Source organism: Myotis daubentonii, chromosome 3 (assembly GCF_963259705.1).
Source record: "Myotis daubentonii chromosome 3, mMyoDau2.1, whole genome shotgun sequence".
Taxonomy (NCBI): Eukaryota; Metazoa; Chordata; class Mammalia; order Chiroptera; family Vespertilionidae; genus Myotis; species Myotis daubentonii.
In genome coordinates, this window is record NC_081842.1 from 59,584,699 (window position 1) to 59,608,598 (window position 23,900).

A 23,900-nucleotide genomic window follows, 5' to 3' on the forward strand; every position below is an offset into this window, starting at 1 on the left:
TGTTTACTTGTTTATTGTTGACTCTCCCATCAGGAGTATAGCTTCTAATAGTGCAGAAGCATTGTCTCCCTTATTTGCAACTGTACCCCCCTCATCTGGAATGATGCCTGGCTCATAGTAGGTCTCCAATAAATTATGTGAATGAGTGATCTCTGAAGGCCAGGGCATATAAAATTTGTCATCCTGAGACCCAAATTTGCATATGCTCTGAGATTAGCATGTGGGGACATGGATGAGTCACTGCTCTGATTGACATACTTTGGGAAACTCCAAGCATCTGCCTCTTAACCAGGTTTTGTCTTCTGCCCCTAAAGGAATACCAAGTTCAAACCACCTGAGTGGCTATTTTTTCACCTGGTAGTTTATCAAAAATTTTAAAAGATTGATTATGTTCCCCTGTTGGAAAGATTGTGGTGAAACATGGGACTGTCACACTGTTGATGGGAATATGAACTTCTTCCCTGAAGTTTCTATCCTACATAGTCAAAGCCTAATATGCAAATTGACCAACCAGTGGAATGACTGGCGGAACAACCGATTGCTATGATGCACACTGACCACCAGGGGGCAGACGATCAATGCAGGAGCTGCCCCCAGCCCGCAGGCCCCAGGCCAGCCAAGGCGGGTGCCAGTGGGGACCCCTGATCACCTGCCAGGCCTAGGGACCCTACCCGTGCATGAATTTCGTGCACTGGGCCTCTAGTTTAAATATAAAAGCCTTCTTTACTTTGACCCAGCAATCTCACTTTAAGAAATATATCCTACTGGAAGGCATGCATGTAAAGAGATATTTTATATAAAGACACTCATTTTAACAATTCATGTCAGCATTGTTTGTAATAGTGATAAATCAGAAGCAACCCAAATGCCCATTATTAGGAAAAAGGGTAACTAAATATGGTTCATCCATGTAGTGAATTTTCAGGTAGTCACTAAGACAATTAGGTCTACAAAATAATTAAATCTATAGAATGTAATGATATTTATCATTAGTTTGAAGAAAAAACAAAGTTGTAAGTTAATATACATAATATGATTAATTTTTTTAAAGAGCAGCATAGGAAAAGATGTGGAGGGATAGACACCAAATTATCAACAGTGGTACTTCTGGAGAGTGGAATGCATGGTGAGCAAGGAGGAGCTTTTTATGTTATACCCTTCTTAATTGTTTGAAATTTCTTATTATTTTATATTACAAAAAAGTAAAAAGAGGTTTCTATGCAAAATGGTTAAAATAAAATTGTGATGTGCCTTAAATATGGTAATATCCCTTAAAGGTTAAACCTCCACCATTAGAAAAACTTATCCAGGAGGCATCTGATACACTGGAAACAGTCTAGGCCTTGGAATTTTAGAGGTATAAATTTAAATCTAGCTTGCTGCTTTCTAGCTGCATGACCTTAAACCAGTTACTTAATCTCCCTGTGGATTTTCCTCACCTATGAAATTGAGATAAAAATAAAACTTATCTCATGGGGTTTTTGCAAAAGTTAAATGAGATACTGTATCATAAAGCATCCAATACTATGTCTAACAGCATGTAAGTGCTCAGTGTATGTCAGTTTCCTCCCCAGCATAGCCACATGCTTAGTGCCACCCCAAGACTAGAACTGTTGAGTAGCACAGGCCAGACCTTTGTTAAAGATGTAATATGTAGGCATAATTCCTCCCCCACCCCAACTCTCTCCTAACTCTCTGGATCCCTTACTTTTTGTCTGTACTCATTGCCAGTCCCTCTTCCCCTTTATTCCTCTCATATTTGCACTGTTATCTAAGGAACTGTAATAAGTACCGATGGCAAATATACTTGGGGAGATAGCTTTCTCAGAGATAAACTCTGATAGGATTAGACCTGTGTACTTTATGTTAACATGCTTCCTGGAGCAGAGGTGCCTGGGTATCTGAAAAATACTCAGGAATCAAGACCTTCTGTCATCGTCAGCACTAGGCCACTGCCCTTGCCAGGAAAGACCATGCTCTCCCCCCTCCCCCAACCCCACCCCTAGCTACCATCCCCTTTTAAGCATGACCCTTCATGTGGAAAGGAGGGAAATGCCATCTAGTATTCTGAAAACAGTTCTTAGTTAGAGAGAGAGAAATCTTTGCACCTACATCCCTATGCTGTATGGATAATATGTTCTAGAAACTGTAAAACATCTTGCCCAATATGACTGTTGACAGGGAAGACAATGAAAAAATAAATGTACAGAGATATGTATATATTTGGGAACACATGGCATTTAGTTCTAAAGATATTCTTCTTTTTCGGTATGTTTTTCTTCCACTTTAATGTCAGATGGTAGTCCCCACTCTGCACAGCAGCATAGTCTTGGAAAGTACCTCATGGCGGGAAACAGAGAATCCCCCTTCCCTTTCCCTCCTTCCCATGAGCTCTGGTATCTCATCTGAAGTTACCTTTCCACTCTTAAATGACAGGTCTCCCTCCCTTCCTCTTTCTCAGAGGACGTAAATTGTGAACTTGTGAACGGGTTTGCCAGAGTACAAAGCAACACAGCTTTAAAAGCTTCTAATGCACTAACTCATTTTGCAAAAGGAAGATAGTAGTGATCCTTCACATTTGTATCATTTTAATTCTTTCAAAATGCTCTTACGTGATGGTCTCAGTTGATCTCAGTATTTTAAGGCAGGCAAAATACATACAAATGATACAAATGACAGCGTGTCTTTATTGAGTGCCTAGGATGTGACAGGCTCTTTCCTAAATGCTGGACATTTATCTCATTTAATCCTCACTACAACCCTATATTAGGCAAGTATTAGTATCATTCCAATTTTGTGGGTAAAGAAACAACTGGAGTTTGGAAATAACTTATCAGGTCTTTTAAATGGTGGGAAGTGAAGGTAGAATCTGAACTCAGAAAGTCAGTCTCTAGAATTAATGTTTACAAGGGAAAAATAAAAAGAGACAGGTATGAAATTAGGTGGCAATGAATTGGGGATAAAGAGATGCCAGAGGATGAAATAAATCCTCTTATATAATAAAAGGCTAATATGCAAATTGACCAAACAGAAGAACGACTGGTCACTATGATGTGCACTGACCACCAGGGGGCAGATGCTCAATGCAGGAGCTGCCCACTGGTGGTCAGTGCACTCCCACAGGGAGAGCACCACTCAGCCAGAAGCCAGGCTCACAGCTGGTGACCCTCTCTTCTCCCACCTCTGCGGCAGCACTAAGGATGTCCAACTGCTCCCCATGGGGACTGGCCTCAGCCATCAGTGATACAACCCCCGAGGGCTCCCAGATTGCAAGAGGGCACAGGCCGGGCTGAGGAACCACCCCCACCCCCCCCCCCCCACACACACACACCACCACCACCAGTGTACGAATTTCGTGCACCAGGCCTCTAGTTTAAGAATAAAAATACAACTTAAGAATTTGAAAACGCCGAAACCGGTTTGGCTCAGTGGATAGAGCGTCGGCCTGCAGACTGAAAGGTCCCAGGTTTGATTCCGGTCAAGGGCATGTACCTGGGGTGCAGGGGGCGGCTGATCGATGTTTCTCTCTTATCGATGTTTCTGGCTCTCTGTCTCTCTCCTTTCCTCTCTGTAAAAAATCAATAAAATATATTTTAAAAAATAAAGAATTTGAAAACTTGTAGAACTAAGTTTAAAAAAGCAGTGATACAATCTCTAAACAAAGCATTTATCTTTTTTAATTTGTTCATATTTTCAACCCTGATTTTGCTGCTTTGGGTCTCTTCTTGAAAACCTTATCTGCTTAGTAATGTGTGTGCCCAGTGTGGTTAGTTTTATAGAGAAGTTACAAGCTAAAGGGAAACAAAGATGGGAGGTTTTTGCCTTTGACATGGACTTGCTACTTCCTTTGTCTTTTTCCCAATCTGAAAAACCCTCCTGCTTTTAGAGAATTCAGCATCTGACTTCCTTTCACTTGGAAGGTTAAACTTGCCTGCTTGGGAAAGAGTGGGTTAAAATAAATAAATACAAAGATTGGCTTTTGTTGTAAGCAAGCCCCGAATTCAAATCCTGAAGCTGAGAGGGCTTGGGTTATTGTCTGAACTTTTGCCCACGGAGACGAGCCGGGATGATCACACCCTAGGGTGTTTGTGAGGATTAGAGACAATATATGTACATGGCCCAGCTTACAGTAGATGTAGAGAAACAACTGAGAAGAAGGAAGAAGGGGTTTGCTTGGTGCTCATTTACCTCGGGACCCTTCCCTGCTTTCCATGTGAGGGTTGTGGGGGCAAGCGGGGGGTGGGGCGGTATTCTGAGAGCTGTGCAGGATGCTATGGGGCTGGCAAACCCTCAGAGGGACTGTGAGTGAGCTCAATGTGGTCAACATATCTGGGAACCTGGGATATTTTACGGCTCAATATTCACATAAGGGATGAAATTGAAGAGAGGATAAAAGGCAGCACAGCCAGTGCTGACGTTGGTAAAGGTGAGTTCTCTGACCCCAGGTGTGCTTTGCCCATAATAAGGGCATTCGTGGAAGGGCACCTGAATGAGGATTTGATAATGAAGGCGCTCCCCTTGTCCCTGTTCTCCTGACTCAGAGTGTCAGATTCAGCAATCTGCAAAGCTACTACAGAGCAACTTCTGGCCCCACCAAACTCCCTCCTCTGACTCCCAGCAAGCCGGCCCTCCCTCCCCTGCAAATGACCCGCCTCTATACAAATAATGTGGAGTAGAGTCCTTTCCATAAACGGCTATTTATATTGAATCACTATTCAGCAAAATAAAGAACATGTAAGTTATTAATTAAACTATCAGAATGACAGTTGTTAAGTGTATATTAATTATTGCTCATGTAGCCTGCCCCCATGTTTTAGTTCTTTGCAAGCTAATGAATACCAAACACGTTCTTTTATTTATGGCCAGGCAGAATGGCAAGAGCTGCTCAGGGGAAGAATCTTAAATCATATTCTCTTAGAGAATGAATGACCATAGACAGGTCACGTTTTCCAATTTCAGATTTGCTGTGTATGACGTGGGCCCAGCTCATCTCTTCTCAGAGGTCATATTTAGTGTGTGAAAGAAAATATCTGAAAGTGCTATGCAAACCTAGGGTCATGTGTAGACTGCAGACCAGTGTCTTCTCCCTATTCCAATCCATGTGTGCTACTGTACAAAAGGAGCTCGAGTTAATAAATTCATTGTTGGAATCTTACTGCAGTTCCTTCTATTCATTAGGCTATGTTGTTGGGCAAAAACTCCAAAATCTATTTCAGGTCAGTTCTGGGAAAAACAAAAACAAAAAAACAACAAAACAGGGTGAAGGTGGAGAAAACAAAAATAAAACAGCAGATTATGATAGAACTCATGTTAGGCATGAGATGCTGGTCACTGGCTCTTCTGTTGATTGTATTGATTTCCAGGAATCCTACAGCTGGTAGATAGCAGCTCTTTCCCCCCAAACTACAGAAGGCTTGTTTTCAAAATGATGTTCTTTTTCCACTCACAGCTGAATAAGGAAGTCATCTATCTTCCTGAAAACACCACTGTCACCCTATTACTCTTCTTCAGAAAAGCCTTCAGTGATTATCCATTAACTAGACATTGGAGTGTGATATAGACTTCACTCCATCTCCCCACCTCCTGGTCACCACACCAGCACCACCTTATTTATCCCCTCTGCCTCCCATAAAGCCAGAGATGCCAGCTAGTTGGTTCCCTCCAGGTTCCCCAAGTAACTGCCCCTTCCTGCTAAGGGCCGTACTCATCTTCCATCCTGAAATGGTGAGTTTCTCTGCCCTCTCTTTCTCACGTGTCATCTTTATCCTATCTGAGTCAGAGTCTCTCGTAAATCTTTTCCTTCATGAAGGTTTCCCCACCCAGAAGTCTCCTCCACACTTCTGCAGACCCTCTCTGCAGCTCAGCTGCCAGGGCACATCCTTATTTACAGCCCAACTCGGGAGATGACTCAGGCCTTATCTGGGGGCCAGAGCCTGTTCTGAGCAGCATTCTGTTGCTTCTCCATGGATATGAGAAAAGCAGGTGTGGGTGCCCATCATAAGCCTCAGCAGACTATCTTTTGTGGGCTGTGTCCAGAAGGTGAGGTGCGACCCAGAACCATTGGCTTTGGCCACTGAGATAGGCCCACCCAGCTGCTCTGTAATGAGTGTCTATGTTTGTTTTGTTTGTGGGAGTAACTCAGTCAAAATAAAGTCAATTATACCTGAGAACTCCAGTTTGAAAGAGGGAGACTTATACACTGACACTAACATGGCAGTGTGTGTGCCAGGCACTGTGCCAAGCACCCGATGTGGATTATCTCATTGAATTCTTTCAAGGACCTGATAAAGGTAGTACTATTATATGTAATTTCCACTTATAGTTGAGGAAGCACAAACTGAGTGAGAGTAAATAACTTGTCCAATGTCTAAGTATGTAGTAAAGTGATTTGAACAACATCATATCTGAGTCCAAAGCCTAGGTGGTTGCTGTTTTAAAATCTAGTCTGCACCAGTGTTTCTCAAAGGATGATGCCCAGAGCAGTAGCATCAGTGTCTCCTGGGAATTTATTAGAAATGTCAGTCCTGGGCCCCACCCAAGTCTTACTGAATCAGAAACTGCTGACATCGGTCTGGGCTGTCACAAGTCTTCCGGGTGGTGTATGCTCAGGTTTGAGTACTCCTGCTCTGCACTAACCCTCCCATGAGGAGATGCCCTATAACCCGGCCTAGAACCCACATTGATATAGAGACATTACAAGATATCAATTACGTGTGGCCCTCTGCCTGCCAGAGTCCCACCTGACATATCTGTGCCACCTGGCTCCTCATCAGGGCAGACCTGCTGTCTGAGTATTGGAAAAGTAAGAGGAGGGAGTTTTCTTAAATTAAAAAAAAAAAAAGTGTTTAATTCCTTCAAATCTTTCTTGATAACATTTGGCAGTCTGATTTTTGTTTCATTTGCTCGATGCTTATGTTGACCTGACCACTGGTTAATGTATTTTTGGTCATTTAGTCCATCATTTATTCAACAAACATTTGTTGGTTGCCAAGGAGGTGACAGGCACAACATGAGGCACTTATGTTTCAACAGTGAGTTAGAGACGAAACTAGTCATCCTTCTCAGGGCCTACAGTAAACAGGCCATCACTACGAAGTGTGAAAAAGTGCTCCTTATGGTAAGATGAGGCACTTGGGGCGAACAGGGGGAGGCCCCTCTCCCAGATTTGTAGTCAGGGAAGGCTTCTGGAGGAGGTGAGGGTGCAGCTGAAGACCTAAGGAATAAATAGTAATTAGTCTAGTGAAGGGCGTGGAATGGTGGCCAGTGATATGGAAGAGTGCTGCTGCTGAGAGATCCACATGCAGGAAGACCTGCTGAAGACAGCAATCCTAGCATGGCCGAAGCTCTGAGTGTAAGGTAGGACGTGAAGGGAGATGAGGCAGGAGAGAAAGGCTGAAGACAGATGTGACCAGCCTTGGAGGCCTTGTAGAGGTTGAAATTTATCCTTAGGGAAATGAAGAGAAAATGATGTGAAGAAATTATATATTAGCAAGTTCACTCCAGTACAAATGTGGGCTTATTTTAATATAATTCTTTATTATTGTTGTATGTGTTATCACTATCGATGGATCATGAGCTCCTTGATCTTTTTCTTCACCATCTAGCCTTTTGTCTGTGCAGTATCCACCCCACATTTTTCCCAGGCCACGTAAGAACTCAGACTCCACCTGTGAGCTCCCAGCCAGTCAGGCAGTGTGGTGGTTCATTTGCATTGCTTTTATTTCCCACCAGCCGAAGTAGGTCACCTCCCAGAGATCTGGTCTCCCTTCAGCATTGTCTCCTGCTCTTGGCTGCAGGGTGTCTGTCCTTGTTGGTGACCGTCCAGCACACAGAGCGCTATGTCACCCTGTTTGCCTCTGTCGTCCTCAAATGTGACTACACCACCTCTGCCCAGCTCCAGGACGTGGTAGTGACGTGGCGCTTCAAGTCCTTCTGCAAGGACCCCATCTTTGACTACTATTCTGCATGTGAGTGTCCTCCCTCTCTGGCTCTACCAGGGTCCCTTTGTGAAGCATTGCCATTAGGGTGTAGGTAGGAATGACTTCGGATCACAAATCCTCATAAGTGAAAATCCGCAGAGATCACTTAATCCAGCCCCCTCACTTTATAGTAAACTGAGCCCAAGCAGATAGAGTAACTAATTGAAGGTCACATACTATTTTATTTATTTTAAAATGTATGTCCCACCTTGTTCTAAAAGGATATAAAGCAGCCCAGACATTAAGAAAAAGGCAGAGCAAATTCTGCATCCTAGTCTGTGCCAGCACGCTAAGATGAGGATGCAGATTTGCCTCTCATCACCCTAGTCTTAGAGTGCTGACAAGAAAACTCCTGCACCCCGGGATGCACGAGGAAGGGTCATTTGTGAACTTGTGCCCACTGCCAGGTTTGATTCTACAGCCAGCCTTCCTGGTGGACAGTCACTCCCCTGCTGACTAAACAGTGATACGGAGCTCACTGCCCCCAGGGAGGACACTTGTTGTTTGACATCTCTGAGATGCACAATTCCCCTATGTTTAGCCAAATCTGACCTCTAAGTAACAATTGGTTCTGCTGTCTGGAACTAAAGCTCTTCCTAGCTGCCCACCTCTGCCTCTCTCCAGGAACAAAGGAACCCAGATACCCACTGGCTCCCTTTAAATGGGATAATTAACCTGGGATAATTAACCTTGTAGAAATTTTGGGAACAGAAGCAGACACCCTGTTGGAAGGAAGCAGATGAGCTCCCTGAGATGAAAGGAGGGGAAGGCATCAGCTTTATCTCTTTGAGTCCTACAGATGTCAATATGAACCCCCAAACCTGTCTGAGCCACCCATGGAGACTGATGCTGTCCCCAGAGACCCCTCTCTCTCTAAATTTAGGTGTAGTTTCATGGGGGGGGGGGGGGACTCTTAAAATGCCTGGGTTAAGTGGGGAGGTAGGGGAGATTAGGATAGTGGGCATTTGCCCCAGCAGATTTAACAGCTTTCAAACTTTGTATTGTAAGGGCAGGTGTATTATAAGGGAGCAGAGTCTGGGGCCGCTAAAAATGAGACACGGGAAGTTGGGATGGGAGTCAGTGGATGCATCCAGGACTTGATGGCCTATTGGGGGGGATGCTGGAGTCTCGGGCTCGAAGTGTGGTTCATTGGTTTCACTTGGGAGCTCATTAGAAAAGCAGAATCTCTGCTTCTCACCCCAGACCCACAGAATCAGAATCTTCATGCGAACAAGATGCCCCGGGGACACAGGTTCATAGTGAGGGCACCTTTCTTCCTGGGAATTCCCCGTGGCTGTGTGTCTTAGGCGTGTCCTCTCTCCACAGCATACCAGGCAGCTTTATCCCTGGGCCAGGACCCTTCCAATGACTGCAACGACAGCCAGCGGGAGGTCCGCATCGTGGCCCAGAGGCGGGGGCAGAATGAGCCTGTGCTGGGGGCGGATTACCGGCAGCGCAAGATCACCATCCAGAACCGTGAGTGGGTGCAGAGGTGCAGACACCAGGCTGAGTCATTGTGGGGGATTTCCCCTTTTCTCTGCTGCCTGATGATCTACTTGCTCCCTGCCCTTGTTTGAGGAAAATGCCAGCTATGCTGGTACAGAATGTGCCACGACACTGGAAGTCACTTCCCTGGAAGCTGGTCTCTGGATGCGCTTTGGCTAACGGTGTAGGAGTGGATGGTTTCCTCTGTGTCCCTGAGATTCAGGGCTGAGGTGTGGACCAGGCTCCTTTGACTCTTCCATGAATCGCCCTCAGGGCCTGCTGGAACCCCAGGCTCCTGGGTTTCCCTCTGGCCGTGCCTGTTATACCCGTCTAAGGAAATAGAGCCTTCCAAGGAGATGCCCACCTTCAGACCAGCACCCTTCAGTGGTACAGAAAAGAACATTGGGCTTAGAATCCAAAACACCGGGCTGAGGTCCCATTACTCCCACGTGTTGGCTTAGTGACCGTGGCAGCTATGTGCTCTAGCTCCCGTCGCCTCGTCTGCAAGATGGGCATAATGGGCTCTGTCTCCCCACACTGAAGTGAATATCAAATGTGATATGTGAGAGTTAGGCTTAAAGCGTATCCTTTGCGGTGATTAGACTCAGGTGTGAGTTCACTTATAGGGCGTGTGAACCTGGGCAAGTCCCCTCAACTTTTTTAGCCTCAATTTCTATAAAGTTGTGAGACCCCCGAAGCGGGACCCTCACTCTGTCCCACAGATCGACGGCGACCCCAATCAACCGCAGGAGACGTCACTTGATGCAAAACGCAAGAGGCTTTATTCTTTATTCCAGCGCGCTGGGGCCCAACCCGTACTCACACAAGAGCAGAGGAGTTGTGCCCCCAGCAAGGAGTTTTTCAGCTAATTATATGCTAAAATCACACATCAGGGAGGGGTTGCATGCAGGAGGGTAAGAGGAGCTTGATAGGGATAAGGCACTCCTTCCCGGTGTTTTACAGCCTGTTCCTCTCAAGGTTGATTGAAGCTGGGTTTACTCAACCCATCCTTTGTTGGGGCTATCTCCTGTAATAGCCTTGGGGAGGGCGTCATTCCCTCTGTTCCTATCTCTAGTGGGGGAAGCCTAGGGAGTTGAGATAAAACAGGCAACTAGGCCTGGCAGCTGGGCCTGTGCAGTTTGTAACATTCTTTTATTCTTTCATTCCCCCATTTGCTTTTTGGTAAGTTCTAATCATGGAACTTCTGTCTCTAGACATTCCTCTTCGAAACTATCTCTCTGGCGGAGAGACTGGTATTGCTGCCTGAGCACTAGTACTTGAAAGGTGACCAGTCGGTTTAAGATACAGGGCCCAAAAGTAAGAATTAAAAGCAATATAATAAGAGGACCCATAAGGGTGGATATGAGGGTCCACTGAGTCCTAGACTTCTCTATTTTGCCTGGGCTGTCTTAAGCCAGGTGTGATGAAGCCACGTCGGGATCCCGTCGACCTGACCGCCGTGGGGGTGGTCCTTTCAGTCCTTGGGTGGCAAATTTCTTTACCCAAACAGTGTCACCAGGTTGGAAGGGATGAACCGGATACAGGCAGATCATCTTGGACATGCTTCTGGTCTGCTTGCTGGGTAGACTGTAAAACCTGAAAGAACTTGAGTAAACTGGTGAGATGAGTAGTACAGGGTCTGGAAGAGTCACTAGAATCTGTAAAGGCCCCACTGGTTTTAGGGCAGCCTCCTGGGCTGCTTTGTCTGCAGCCTAGTTCCCTCCTGCTTCTGGGGAGTCAGTGCCAGTTGACCCATCGTCCTTGCTCTGCTCATGTCTGTCTAACTACTTATTATATTACCTCAAGGATCCTGGCTCTGAATTCTTTCAGGGAAAATGGGCGTTGAATTCTCTTCTGTAGCTGCTTCGTGCTGAGGAGGGACAGAAGTTTCTCTCAGAGCCAAGAGATCCTTGCTATCTGTCAGAGGGACGATGAGGCCTGGGCACAGAAGGAGGTAGGCTTGTGACCTGGCAGAGACAAACTGTAACAAATGGTCTGGTGGGAGGGAAAGAAAACATTTCAGTTTTAATAACCTCTGTTGAAATAGGATTTTTCTCCTTAAAACTCCTCTATGGCTATCAAAAAGCCAAATCAAGATCAATTTATCTACTGTATTCAATTTGGCCTGATGTTTGCATAAATACAACAAGAATGGTAACTGACTACCTGTGCTGGAATTTCATGATTGAATCTTAATGTGCCCCGTAAGGCCAGGAAGCCAAGCCATCCAGATGCCATCAGGCTTGCCTGCAGTATCTGCTGCGTTAGGTGAATTCCTCACCTGTAGCAACTCCACCTGAGCCCACGCTCTAGGCTTTAAGGCCCATCTCAGTAGCCCTCCTACTCGTTGCGGCCCAGAGTGTGTGGGGGTTTCGCAGGGATGCAGAGGCATCCTTATTGCTCCCCTTCTACTCTTACCAACCGCCAGTGATGGTAGGGCATGGGCCTGACGCTCCAGCGCCAGCCATCTTCAGGGCTCCCAAGCAGGATACCAGGCTTTTCCTGTGGCACCTTTTTTCAGCTTCAAGTCTTCAGAGGTCAGACAGGTTTCTTTAAAACATGATACTCCAGTCAAAGTTTTCATTAAATAAAACCACTACTGGAAACTGGTCTTATTGAATTTATGCAAAGAAATGTATTGCCATGACTTATTAAGCATTGCCAAATTTCGGAGGAATTACATAAGGAGAAAAAGCCACTGACCTGCCTTAACATCTTCTGATTTTCCTTGTAACTGTTAGATTTCTTTTATCATTCTTCCTAAGTACTTTGGCATAACTATTTACCCTCTGTTTAGGGAGGCAGAATGTAAGTTATTTACTCTTTCTGACCTACTGGCCTGTATCATTTGATTAATTTCCTTTCAACATTTCTCTTCTCCTTCTTATCACATACACAACCTTTCTAAATTTTATACTTTCAAATTAGCCTTTAAACCTTCTTTCTATGTCCTTAAAAAAATGCATAACCATGCCTCAGACCTTCTACTCAGTAATTCCTTATTCTTAGAAACCTCAATCCTTTAATGATTACCATAAAGTAAACAGCCAGTATTTCTTAGATTACTAAGACCAGGTGCTTCCATCCTTATGCAATTTCAAGTATACTGTATTCGTCTAATTTAGTCTTGAAAGGGTTAAAGAGAACAAAACGGGGCAGAGAGCTTAGCAGCTTGCGGCCTTGAGTCTAGCAGATAAGTAAAAATCAACAAAACTTCTGGTCTGCTTTCCCTGCCGACGGCCCCCCTCTTTTCTGTATTAACCATTTCCTCAGCTGCTCTCCCTCCTAGATTTTCACTCAGGTACCCGCCTGACCAAAGTTTTGGAGCCACACAAAGGAGAGGAGAGGGCAGGCCCCCTCCCTCCACACTCGCACACTTTCAACAGACATTCATTCAGCAAAGGCATTTAGCTACCACAACACACAGTTTTTCTCAATCAGTAACATTTTTAAGCTTCAAGGTCCCAAGTTCTCAGCAGTTCTGGAAAACCACACCTGAGGCTGGCAAGCAGGTTTGACCCAGCCCTTGACTTTAAAATGACCATAATGCTTAAAGGAGTAGTTTGAGTCTGTCCCATAGCGTCCGTCCAGTGAGTCCACAAAATCAAACAAAAGAACACAGACACCAAACAAACAAAGACACCTAAGAACAGCCTTCCGACCCCGCGGAAGAAAAACTGAAAACAAAGCAAATGGGGGCTTTTACACCCCCCCAAATGGGGGCTCAAGGCGTCCCTTGACTCCTCCTCTACCCTTGGGGCGTCCCCCAGGGCTGCAACCTGTGGTCCTCCAGGCACGTCTACCGACCACTGTTCGGCCACTCTCACGAGTTGCCAAACGGCTGCCAAACCGAAAGCGCGCACTCAAATCCAGACCGCTTGACAAACACAAGACAGAGACAAACAACTCGGGGTACCCCTTCTTACCTCCAAGGTCGGCTCCGCGGATGAGGGGTGGTCGTCTAATCCCGGACGAGCCCCCAAATGTGAGACCCCCGAAGCGGGACCCTCACTCTGTCCCACAGATCGACGGCGACCCCAATCAACCGCAGGAGACGTCACTTGATGCAAAACGCAAGAGGCTTTATTCTTTATTCCAGCGCGCTGGGGCCCAACCCGTACTCACACAAGAGCAGAGGAGTTGTGCCCCCAGCAAGGAGTTTTTCAGCTAATTATATGCTAAAATCACACATCAGGGAGGGGTTGCATGCAGGAGGGTAAGAGGAGCTTGATAGGGATAAGGCACTCCTTCCCGGTGTTTTACAGCCTGTTCCTCTCAAGGTTGATTGAAGCTGGGTTTACTCAACCCATCCTTTGTTGGGGCTATCTCCTGTAATAGCCTTGGGGAGGGCGTCATTCCCTCTGTTCCTATCTCTAGTGGGGGAAGCCTAGGGAGTTGAGATAAAACAGGCAACTAGGCCTGGCAGCTGGGCCTGTGCAGTTTGTAACATTCTTTTATTCTTTCAAAGTGAAACTTGCCACAGTACCTGGGGAATTGTCAGGATCAAAGGAGATGATATGTATGAAGCACTTAGCCACAGAAAGCGTGCAGTGAACTTTAGTTATGATCACTCAGCATACGTTGGGATGGAGGGGTTAGCACCCCACATTCCTATCTTATAATCCAGGATTGGTGTGATGGGTTATTGGCACAAAATTCAGAGCCTGTTTCAATGAGCTTTGTGTACTGTGTTAAGTAAACATTTGCTGGTTAAAAAGAAAAAAAAAGGTGGGGGAAATACACCCAGCAGGCCACTCAGAATTCCCATAGCAACAACATGAAGAAATCAGTTAATATTCTTTGACCATTTAAAGGTAGAGCATTTACAGGGAGCCAGTTTAACAATTGCTTCCAACTTTGTTTCTAATACTTTGGCTGTAAAACTTAGGTTTGATGCTTTGACATTCAACCTCTGATTCCCCCAAGCAGTGTTCCCGGCTTTAGGGCACAACTGTCCTTTTCCCGTCTTTAGGGGCATTCTCAAAGATTCAGGGTGGTTCCACTTTCTCCAGAGCCCGCAGAATGAGCTCTAATAAGTCTCTTTCATTAACAAGTCTCCTTTACAGTTTCTGAAGGTCAAACGAAAGTCCCCAAAGGTGATAGTCCCTGCTTTTATGTCTTTTTTTCCCTAATTTTGAGCAGTGCAGTCTGCTACCTCCATTCCCAACCAGCCACATTGGGTCAGACTCTGCTCTTTCTTACTCTCATGGGAAAGTGGCATTTCCCTTTGGTTTTATTTCTACCTTCAAGCTTGTGACATCTGGGGCCTTGTTTTCTGATACTTTTATGCTCATGTCTGCATCATTCATGATGAACCTGTCAAAATAGTTCTTGAATCGTTTAAAATGCTAACATACTTGAATGCCCTCATTACTCTGACATCCCTAAAATAATCTTTATGTCTCTAATAAAAAGTGGGGAAGATTTATAATACACATTAACCTCTGAGGGGGAATTTCCCCCAAAGCATTTTCACCATTCTTCCAAGTCTGTGGTAAGCTTGTTTCTAGGAAAGGTAGTGGGTTTGGAAAATCATGAGTAGGAAAATGATCATAGGAATTGACGTAGAAAGAGAAGGAAACAAGTCAAAGTTAGCTCCAATAGTGGGTGACCTTACATTTTTGTTTCATTTCCTCAATAAATATTTCTTGACAAACATATAAGAAAGAATTGCAGATATACAGATCGTTTCTTCACTTATTGTGGTGATCATTTCATATGTATATAAATGTTGAATGACAATGTCATACACCTGAAATTATTACAATATTGTATGCCAACTTAAAATTTTTTTAAAAAAAGAATTGCAGATATGACTGTCAACTAAGCAGGAGCAAATCCGTAAAGTAAGGTCTTTAAGAATTGGAAGATGTCCTCTGGCACTTACTGTGGCTAAAATAATGGAGTCTTGGAGGCTACCCTGATGCTCCGACTAGACTTTAAGCCAGGGGTGGGCAAACTTTTTGACTCGAGGGCCACAATGGGTTCTTAAACTGGACCGGAGGGCCGGAACAAAAGCATGGATGGAGTGTTTGTGTGAACTAATATAAATTCAAAGTAAACATCATTACATAAAAGGGTGCGGTCTTTGTTTTTTTTTAGTTTTATTCATTTCAAACGGGCCGGATCCGGCCTGCGGGCCGTAGTTTGCCCACGGCTGCTTTAAGCCCTTTTAGGACAGAGATGGTTTTTTGTTTTGTTTTTGTTTTTTTTAAATATGGAATGCTTCACGAATTTGCGTGTCATCCTTGCGCAGGGGCCATGCTAATCTTCTCTGTATCGTTTCAATTTTAGTATATGTGCTGCCGAAGCGAGCACCAGAGATGGGTCTTATTCCTCTTCAGATCTCCCGCATTTCCTCTTGAAATCGTCCACACAGTGTCTAACATAGTGCTGGACCCACAAAAGGTCTTAGTGAGCCTGTGTTGCATTTGCTAATCTTGACCATCCCATTCATCTATCTTAGTGGGGGAGCACAGTGCTTGGTGTTCTTGATAACTGAAATTATTATTATTATTTTTTTTTTAGTAACATTTACTCTTAAAACAATGGCATTTCATCTTTGCCTATTCAGGTTTATCTCATAACCTATTCCTTTAAGATCCAGAGATATCTGTTCAGACCTGGCAAGTGATCCAGGCTATAGCATTGTCTACCTAGTTTGGAGAGGATATTAGAACTTGGTGGTTAAGACCACCAATAGTGAAGCAGAGAGACAGGGTTTGAACCTACCTCTGCTAGGCATTAGCTCTCTGTGGTTAAGCCGGTTTCTTAGCCTCCTGGAAAAGGTTAAGGCCTGCTAAGCCTCTTGGTTTCTTCATCTGAAATGCAGCTAATAATGGTACCCACGTATCAGGATTACTGTTGTGAATATGCAAAAGCCCCAAATATTAGTGACTTAAACAATAAAGTTTATTTCTTCTCTTATATAAATTTGAAAGTCGATGGAACTAGTGTAGTAATGGCTCTCTTTCATTAAGTCCTCAGGTCCCCAAGCTCCTTCTAACCCACCAAGAATATCATCATCGTCCTCATAATCCAAAATGGCAACCATCATATTTGCTTTCCAGATAACAGAGTAGAAGAAGAAATAAAGAAAAACCCTGGCCAGTGTGGGTCAGTGTTTAGAGCATTGCCCCATGCACCAAAGGGTCACGAGTTCAGTTTCTGGTCAGGTTGTGGGTTCAATCCCCAGTCAAAGTGCATATGTGAGGCAACCAATCAATGTTTCTCTCTCTCTCCTTCTCCATTACTCTCTCTTTCTCTACAATCATTGGGGGGAAAAAACCACACATATCTTCAAGTAAGGATTAAAAAAAAGAAGAAGAAGAAATGAAGACAAAAGGGTAAAGGTGTCCGCAGACTGTTTTTAAGAAAGTTCTTGAGTTATGATGTAACACTTCTGCTTACACTCTATCCGCCCTGAGTCATATGTCCATGTCTGTCTGTAAGAGAGAATGAGAAATACTGACTTTATTCTGGATTGCCTCATACATAACCAAAAATTCTATGACTCTGAGCGAAAGGGAGAATAGACACTGGGAGACAAGTGGTAATCTCTACCTCACCCACTTGGAGAGTTGTGGTGGGAATTAAATGAGGTGATACATACAAAACACTTTCAGAGTACCTCATAGGGCTCAGTGACTGGTCAGTTCTACCTCCGTTATACTGTTTGGAGAAAGAGGAGGGCCTCAATAAAAGGAATTGAGGCCTTTCTCTGAACTATGAGGGGCCCACTTAAGATGTAGAAGGACAATGCTAGGGTCTTAACCTACGATAGGTCAGAAAGCATTTCCCTCTCTTCCAATCAGTGCACATTCTTCCTCCTTTCTTGCAGGAGCAGATCTTGTGATTAATGAAGTGATGTGGTGGGACCATGGAGTGTATTACTGCGCGATTGAGGCTCCAGGGGACACATCAGGTGACCCAGATAAGGAGGTGAAACTCATTGTCCTGCGTAAGTACTGCAGGAACTTTTTATTTATCTGCCTCACCATGACACTTTTTTCATACAGGAAAAAAAAAAAAAAGCAGAAACAAGCAAGGCCAGGTTGTTATTTTTGGATTGCCAACCTCAAATTCTCTTACCAAAGCTAACCTTTTTTTTTTTTTCCATTATATTGTTCAACCTTAATCTGTAGGTTGAGAGCGGTATTTGTTAGACCTCTAGGCTATTAGAACTGCCCCTGTATATTTAGTGTGACCCCTGCTTGGCTTCTCCCCTGCAGACTGGCTGACGGTGATCTTCATCATTCTGGGAGCCCTCCTCCTGCTCCTGCTGATTGGAGTGTGCTGGTGCCAGTGCTGTCCCCAATATTGCTGCTGCTACATCCGCTGCCCCTGCTGTCCCACCCGCTGCTGCTGCCCTGAGGAAGGTGAGAGGGGATGGACAAGCAGTGGGATGGCTTGCTGCTGATCAACTTCAAAACCATAGGCTCTTCCAGGTTCTCCTCCACAACTTTCTCCCATCACAGGCCCAGGGGTCTTTGGCCTCAGCCCAGAAAATGATTCTTGGGCAAGCTACAGAGTCAAGTGAGAGGACTTTTTTCCTGTCCTCATTCTAGCCTGCCTATGGCCTTCTTCAAATGGCTCTGCCTCCTGATAGCATTTCCTCCGTGGCTCTGGTATACCTGTGCTCCACTATTTGCTCTTAGCACTGACCTTGCTTAACATGAGGTCTCTGGAGAGAATTGTTTAAATGTAGCAGTGAGAGAGGAGGCCACTCCTTAGAGATGACTTGAAAAGAGTAGATCTGGGGAAAGAGGTGTTAGAGCAGTGGTTCTCAAACTTCAGTATCACCTGGAGGGCTTGTTAAAGCTTAATTGCTAGCCCTCACCACCAGAGTTTTTTTTTATTTAATTGGTTTGGAGTGGGCCTGAAAATTTGCATTTCTCAAAAGTTCCCAGGTGATATGATACTCCTGGGCTAGAGCCACACTTTTAGAATTTCTGTGTTAAAGGAAGGGAAGAGGGAGCAGAAGATCTTGCTTTCTTTGGGCTGACATTTGACTTTTTAAAACAGAATTATGACATGCCCTAAACAGTTTGGCTACGGAATGCATGGTGAAGATAAAAGAAAAATAAATTATTCTACAATGATCTTTTCTTAGTAACTAGCTAGAATGGAATCAACTTCTTTAAATGGAAGTGGTATTTGTGTTTTAAAATAATATATCCTATTCCTGGTGATATCAGTAAAGTATTACATTTCTGAGGAAATTCCAGAAATTTTGGAATATGTAAAGACTAAGCACCCAGAGATAACCACTGTTATCCTTTTGGTCCACTTGAAAGGGAATTTTTTTTTAAGGAATTGCTTCTTAAGATGGAAACAAAACTTAGTCTACAATGTTGAGGTCAATGCTATGAGTCTGGTTTCAGGCCTGTGTTCCGAGGTTGATGTCTTACAGGAAAAGAGAACTAATCTTTATTGGCTGTTTGCTCTGTGTAGGCCCTTTGTACATATTTCCCCATTGAATCTTCACAACCCTAGAAGGCCAGTATCATCACTTTTGACAGATGAGGGGACTGAAGGTCAGAGAAGTCACACAGATAGTGAGTAGCAGTGGTAGTACAGTGCTGTATCCATGTTCATCTGACTCACGAGAGCCTGAATTTCCCACCATGGAGAGACACCATGGAGAAGTCACTGTCACTGACATATTAATATGCAGGAAAAAATGAGAAAAACCCTCTCAAGGTGTCTTCTTAGCATCCCTAGGTCAGTGGGACACTCAAAATAGGCAGGACTGGGGAGAAACCCAGCATAAATGATAAATGTATCCACTGTCAGCTAATAAACAGGTTCTGGGGGAGAAGAGTTCCTCCTAAGTGGTTAGAGTTCATTTAGAAGAACTGGTAAAGTCAAGAAATGCAGGCCGCAAGTAAAGGTCCCTAAACTTGAGCAGATGAGGTAAGTTCCGAAGTGAGTCACTAGGGCAGGCTGTCCTGCGAAGTTTGGTGATGAGAGGAGATTATATGGAGGGGTCAGAAGTTGTTAAAGCTTTTGGATAGAGAAGGGTGTGTGTATGTGTGTGTATGACTATTGTTTGCTTGTTTTTAGAATAGGTAACCCTAAGCATATTTGTAGGCAAAGAACCAAGGCCTATGGAAAATAAGTAAAGTAAAATGACCAGTGAGGAGTGATGGAGCCAATGGGAGTGACACCAGGCTTACAATGAAATGATTGCCTTTAGGAAAGACAGCCTGACCTCTGAAGAGAGAGAGGAAACCATTATGATATGGACAATGATTAAAATATAAGGGAGGAAGCTGGGAGAGCTCATATGTAGCAAGTAAAAATTCTAGACATGGCAGAGAGCTTCAAGAATGATATCAGTGGTTCTTGAACTTCTCTAACCACAGCCAGTCTCCCCAACCTGCTCCTACTTTCTAGTGAGAGTTACTAGAGAACCAGAGAGGGGAAAAATTAAAATGACACCACATTTCAGTAACTTGATCATTCATTCCATACCAGTAAAGAACCCACAGTAGAACTTAAAGGTGAAAGCTATTGAAAGTGAACTTTATTTTTTCTGGGAGAACTGGAGAAACAAGTTTCATCTCTAGATGGTTTACTAGCCCTCCTCCCCACAGAACCTCTGGGCACACCCAGCAGTAGGCCACAGGCCACAGTGGGAATCTCTGCTCCATGCCGTGCACCTCCTCATGGGTGAGGGATGTGAGGCCTGGTGAGACTTTTTCACAAGTACACACAGTTTGTTAGTGGCAGAGCCTGGACTAGAACTAGGTCTCTTGATTCCTTGCCCAGGGTGGTTCCTCTTCCTCAACAAAGATGATGCCATCGGCTAAAAGTTCATGAGGAGGGGAAGGCATGAGACCTGGGGTATGTTTAAACTGCTGCTCTGCAGGAGGGAAGCCAGGTCTGTATATCAGTCAGGGAAAGTTAGGCTGAGAGGAAGGCTCTTTGAGGTCAGTTGCCTCACAATGCAGTCAGCTCTGGCAGTGTGGAGCTAGGATGCATGTGCTGGTGGTTCCCTAAAGCTGACATGGTAGGAGTTCAAAGAGTGTGGGATTCTAGAAAGTTCCTGAGGATGTTACCGAAATGACTGGCCAGTCAAGTCATAGGGGACTGGTAGTATGGGAAAAAGTGAAAGGACTCTGTGATCATGGGTCAAAAGAGGGAAAAGAACAAGTTCTGGAAGAGTGGAGGGGATTGGTAAGGAACGGTAAGCAGTTACAAGCAAGTGCAGTTGGAGATCCTCATTAGGTGAGCAGCAGACCGGTAACTGAGTGCAGTTACAAGCAAGTCAGTGATGCTCCCTGACGATGCTGGCTGCAGAGGACAAGAAGCATAGGTCTCTGGAGGAGGGGGAAGTGTTGAGGGTCATTGAGGGTCATTTCTATCAGGAAGGAGACATCTTAAAGATGGTACCCCAGGTTTTCCTCAGAAAGGAAGGTGAACGTGCCTTTGGTGGTGTAGTTTCCCAGTATGTACATTTGTCTCTGATGAGATCTAAGGCAAAAGAAGCAACTTATAACAATTTATTAAAACAATGTCAGCCATTATCTATCGACGATCAGACATTAGGCACTTCATGTGAATTCTCATTTAACCTCAATAATCTTGTGAAATCGATACTATTCCCATCTCACAGATGAGGAGACTCGGCTCAGACCCTCTAAAACCTCACTCAGAATCACACAGCTGGTATGTGCTGGGATTCCATTGAAGTCCATCTGACCCTCAAAGCCCATATTTAAGGAAATGTATCTCCGAGAATCATATTTCTCGAAAGATTGTTGAGGATCCTCAGTAGTCAACTCTGATTTGACTCCCAGCATTAGAATAAAGGAGCTCGTTGATAACGCAGATTTTCTTGCCTTGCATTAGACTGAGGGAGGATTTGTGGGGATTCAGGAGTCTGTATTTTTAACCAGTTCATTAAAGGTGACCAGGGCAGACTTTCCTCCATTGAGTTTCAGAGATAACTTTCTAGGAGACTTTTGAAGCTTTGCCGCTTTCTCCATGTTTCTTATTTTACTAGAGGCCCGGTGCATGAAATTCGTGCACTGGGGGCGGGGGTGTCCCTCAGCCCAGCCTGCACCCTCTCCAGTCTGGGACCCCTCAGGGGATGTCCGACTGCTGGGCCCACAGGGATCAGGCCTAAACCAGCAGTTGGATATCCCTCTCACAATCTGGGACTGCTGGCTCCCAACCGCTCACCTGCCTGCCAGCCTGATCACCCCCTAACCAATCCCCTGCCAGCCTGATCAACGCCTAACTGCTCCCCTGCCTACCCAATCGTCCCCAACTGCCCTCCCCTGCTGGCCTGGTCGCCCCAACTGCCCTCCCCTGCTGGTCTGGTCACCCCTAACTGCTTTCCCCTGCTGGCCTGATTGCCCACAACTGCCCTCCCCTGCCAGCCATCTTGTGGAGGCCATCTTGTGTGATGGTGTGATGATCAATTTGCATATTACCTCTTTATTATATAGAATTGCCTGTCTGATTCCTCATTAGGTGAGCAGCAGAAAACCCTCATAGTATAGACATCCCCATGGGGCTGTTTCCAGGGACAGGATGGCAAGGGAGAAGCTCAGAGGCTGTGTTTCCCATTTGCATCTCATTAGTTCCAGTGCATCAGGGAAGGGAGGAGCCCTGAGGAAAAGGCAGTAGCAGCTAAGAAGGGAGCAGGTAGATGAATCTCTGGAGAATGTAAACATTTGATGGGAAAGCTCATGGAGGATCTGGAATGATCTCTAGGGAGCTATCTATGCAGGGGGTTCCATGAACTTAAAAAGTCCTTTGGAGAGCAAGGAGTAAGCCTAACTCTCCCTTTGTCTCCTATGGAATTGGGGGTGTGGGGGAAGGAAGTGGCCAAAAGGGGGAGGGGTACTATTTAGAGGAAGCCAGGAGTCAATTAGAGGGTAGGGTTGTTCCCAATGGAATTAGATGTCCCTGGGCCTTGGAGGCAGAGACTAGTCTGGAGTGGGTTTTGAAAGTTGTGGAGCTGAGTTGGAGAAAAATGAAGTGGGGAGTTACCACTGGGGAAGGGTTTTTTTGTTTGTTTCACAGAAATAAAAGAGTCTAGGAGGGACTCGGTGGTTTGGCAGAAAGACTACAGGCTTGGGTGTCAGACACAGGGTCACACTCTGTCTCTGCCAGTCACCCGCTGTTGGACGGTGAGCTAGGGAGGTAACCTCTGGGACCCCAACTTCCTCATCTGATCCCACATTGAAGATTTCTCTGAGAGAGAAAAAATTCTCTGAGGACTAGTTAGCTTATGTAAAGTGGCAGGGCCTTGTGTGTGCTGATGGTGGCTCATGTAGGGAGCTGGGAGAGGCATCTGTTAGCAAAACGGAGAGGAAAGTGCTGGGCTAATGGACTTGTCTTTGGAGGGTCCAGAGTGCTGTCTGTTGGCTTGAAAGTGTGGCAACTGGGTGAGCTGCTATTAGTTTACATCTGATTTCCTCCAGGCTGGGCTGTGACTCACCATTAGGGCTGGAGCTCCAGACATTTTGGGGGGCTCTGCTGCAACCACATCCTGTTGTGCTGGAAGTTTATTTCACACTGGAGCCAGTGGGTAGCTGTCCAGGTGGCCCCTTAACTGCTGGCCTCAACAAATCACCCACCCTGTGCAGCTGGGTCCAGAAGGCCTGCCTTCTCTTCCCTCCTCCTGTGGCAGGAGGAAGCCTCAGGCAGAGCCTGCTGCTTGGGGTGAGGGGGTGAGGTGACACAGGGTTTGGGGAACTGAGAGGAGGTGAGAGTGCTGCTGGGAGCCTGGGGCAGGCAATTCCTGCACTCAAACACACAAGTACATTTTCTACATGCATGGATGGACAGGGACTTTGGGAGATGTGGCACTCGTCAAAATTACCTCAAAATAGAAATTCATGAGCAAAACCAACTACATGCTTTTGTTTTTAACATGCACTCATTGTGGGTTAGCTGCACCTTGGGGACTGGAGTGACATTTCCATGGATCCCTTGTGCTGCTTTTTTATGTTCTTTTCTTTGCCCTGAAAGGAAATGGTATTTCTCTTCTCCCTTCTCTGCCTCCACCCCACCTCTGAGAGATTCTTCCTGCTTGGGGAAAACCTCAACACTTAGCAAAGTGAGGAGAAGAGTACAGAAAGTCTACTGGATCCACTCCAGCTTTTTGCGTTCTCTTGCCTTCCTCCCACTGGTTTTCTCCAACCAGGGCTGGTGTACTAGCTAGAAACATTCTTTTTTTTTTTAGTTTTATTGCTTAAAGTATTACAAAGGGTTTTACATATGTCTCCTTTTTCCCCCCACCCTTGACAATCCCCTGGCCTTCCCTACCCCCCAGTGTCTTATGTCCATTGGTTATGTTTATATGCATGCATACAAGTCCTTCAGTTGATCTCTTACCCACTTTACCAGTAATTCTGCCCATTGACCTCAGCATCTACGTCCTTCTCTTTTTCAATTCTGAGCAGGCAGCCCTGAGCT

At 45.2% G+C, this 23,900-nt stretch overlaps 1 protein-coding gene and 1 non-coding gene across 6 annotated transcripts in view; one reads left to right on the top strand and one right to left on the bottom strand.

Annotated features, from left to right (window-relative positions):
* ILDR1 (immunoglobulin like domain containing receptor 1) overlaps nucleotides 1-23,900 on the top strand; it is a 36,326-nt gene that overhangs the window by 5,766 nt on the left and 6,660 nt on the right. For 3 of the 5 annotated variants that reach the window (XM_059687698.1, XM_059687693.1, XM_059687694.1), the window contains exons 2-5: nucleotides 7,797-7,967; nucleotides 9,306-9,455; nucleotides 17,305-17,424; nucleotides 17,696-17,842. In XM_059687698.1, the coding sequence (XP_059543681.1) occupies nucleotides 7,797-7,967; nucleotides 9,306-9,455; nucleotides 17,305-17,424; nucleotides 17,696-17,842 (588 nt within the window). Of the gene's footprint in view, nucleotides 1-7,796; nucleotides 7,968-9,305; nucleotides 9,472-17,304; nucleotides 17,425-17,695; nucleotides 17,843-23,900 lie in introns of those variants that run through there. The other 2 variants (XM_059687695.1, XM_059687696.1) reach the window with 2 other exon arrangements.
* LOC132232004 (U6 spliceosomal RNA) lies at nucleotides 15,676-15,782 on the bottom strand. The gene has a single exon (XR_009452168.1). It is a non-coding gene; the product is annotated as a U6 spliceosomal RNA (small nuclear RNA).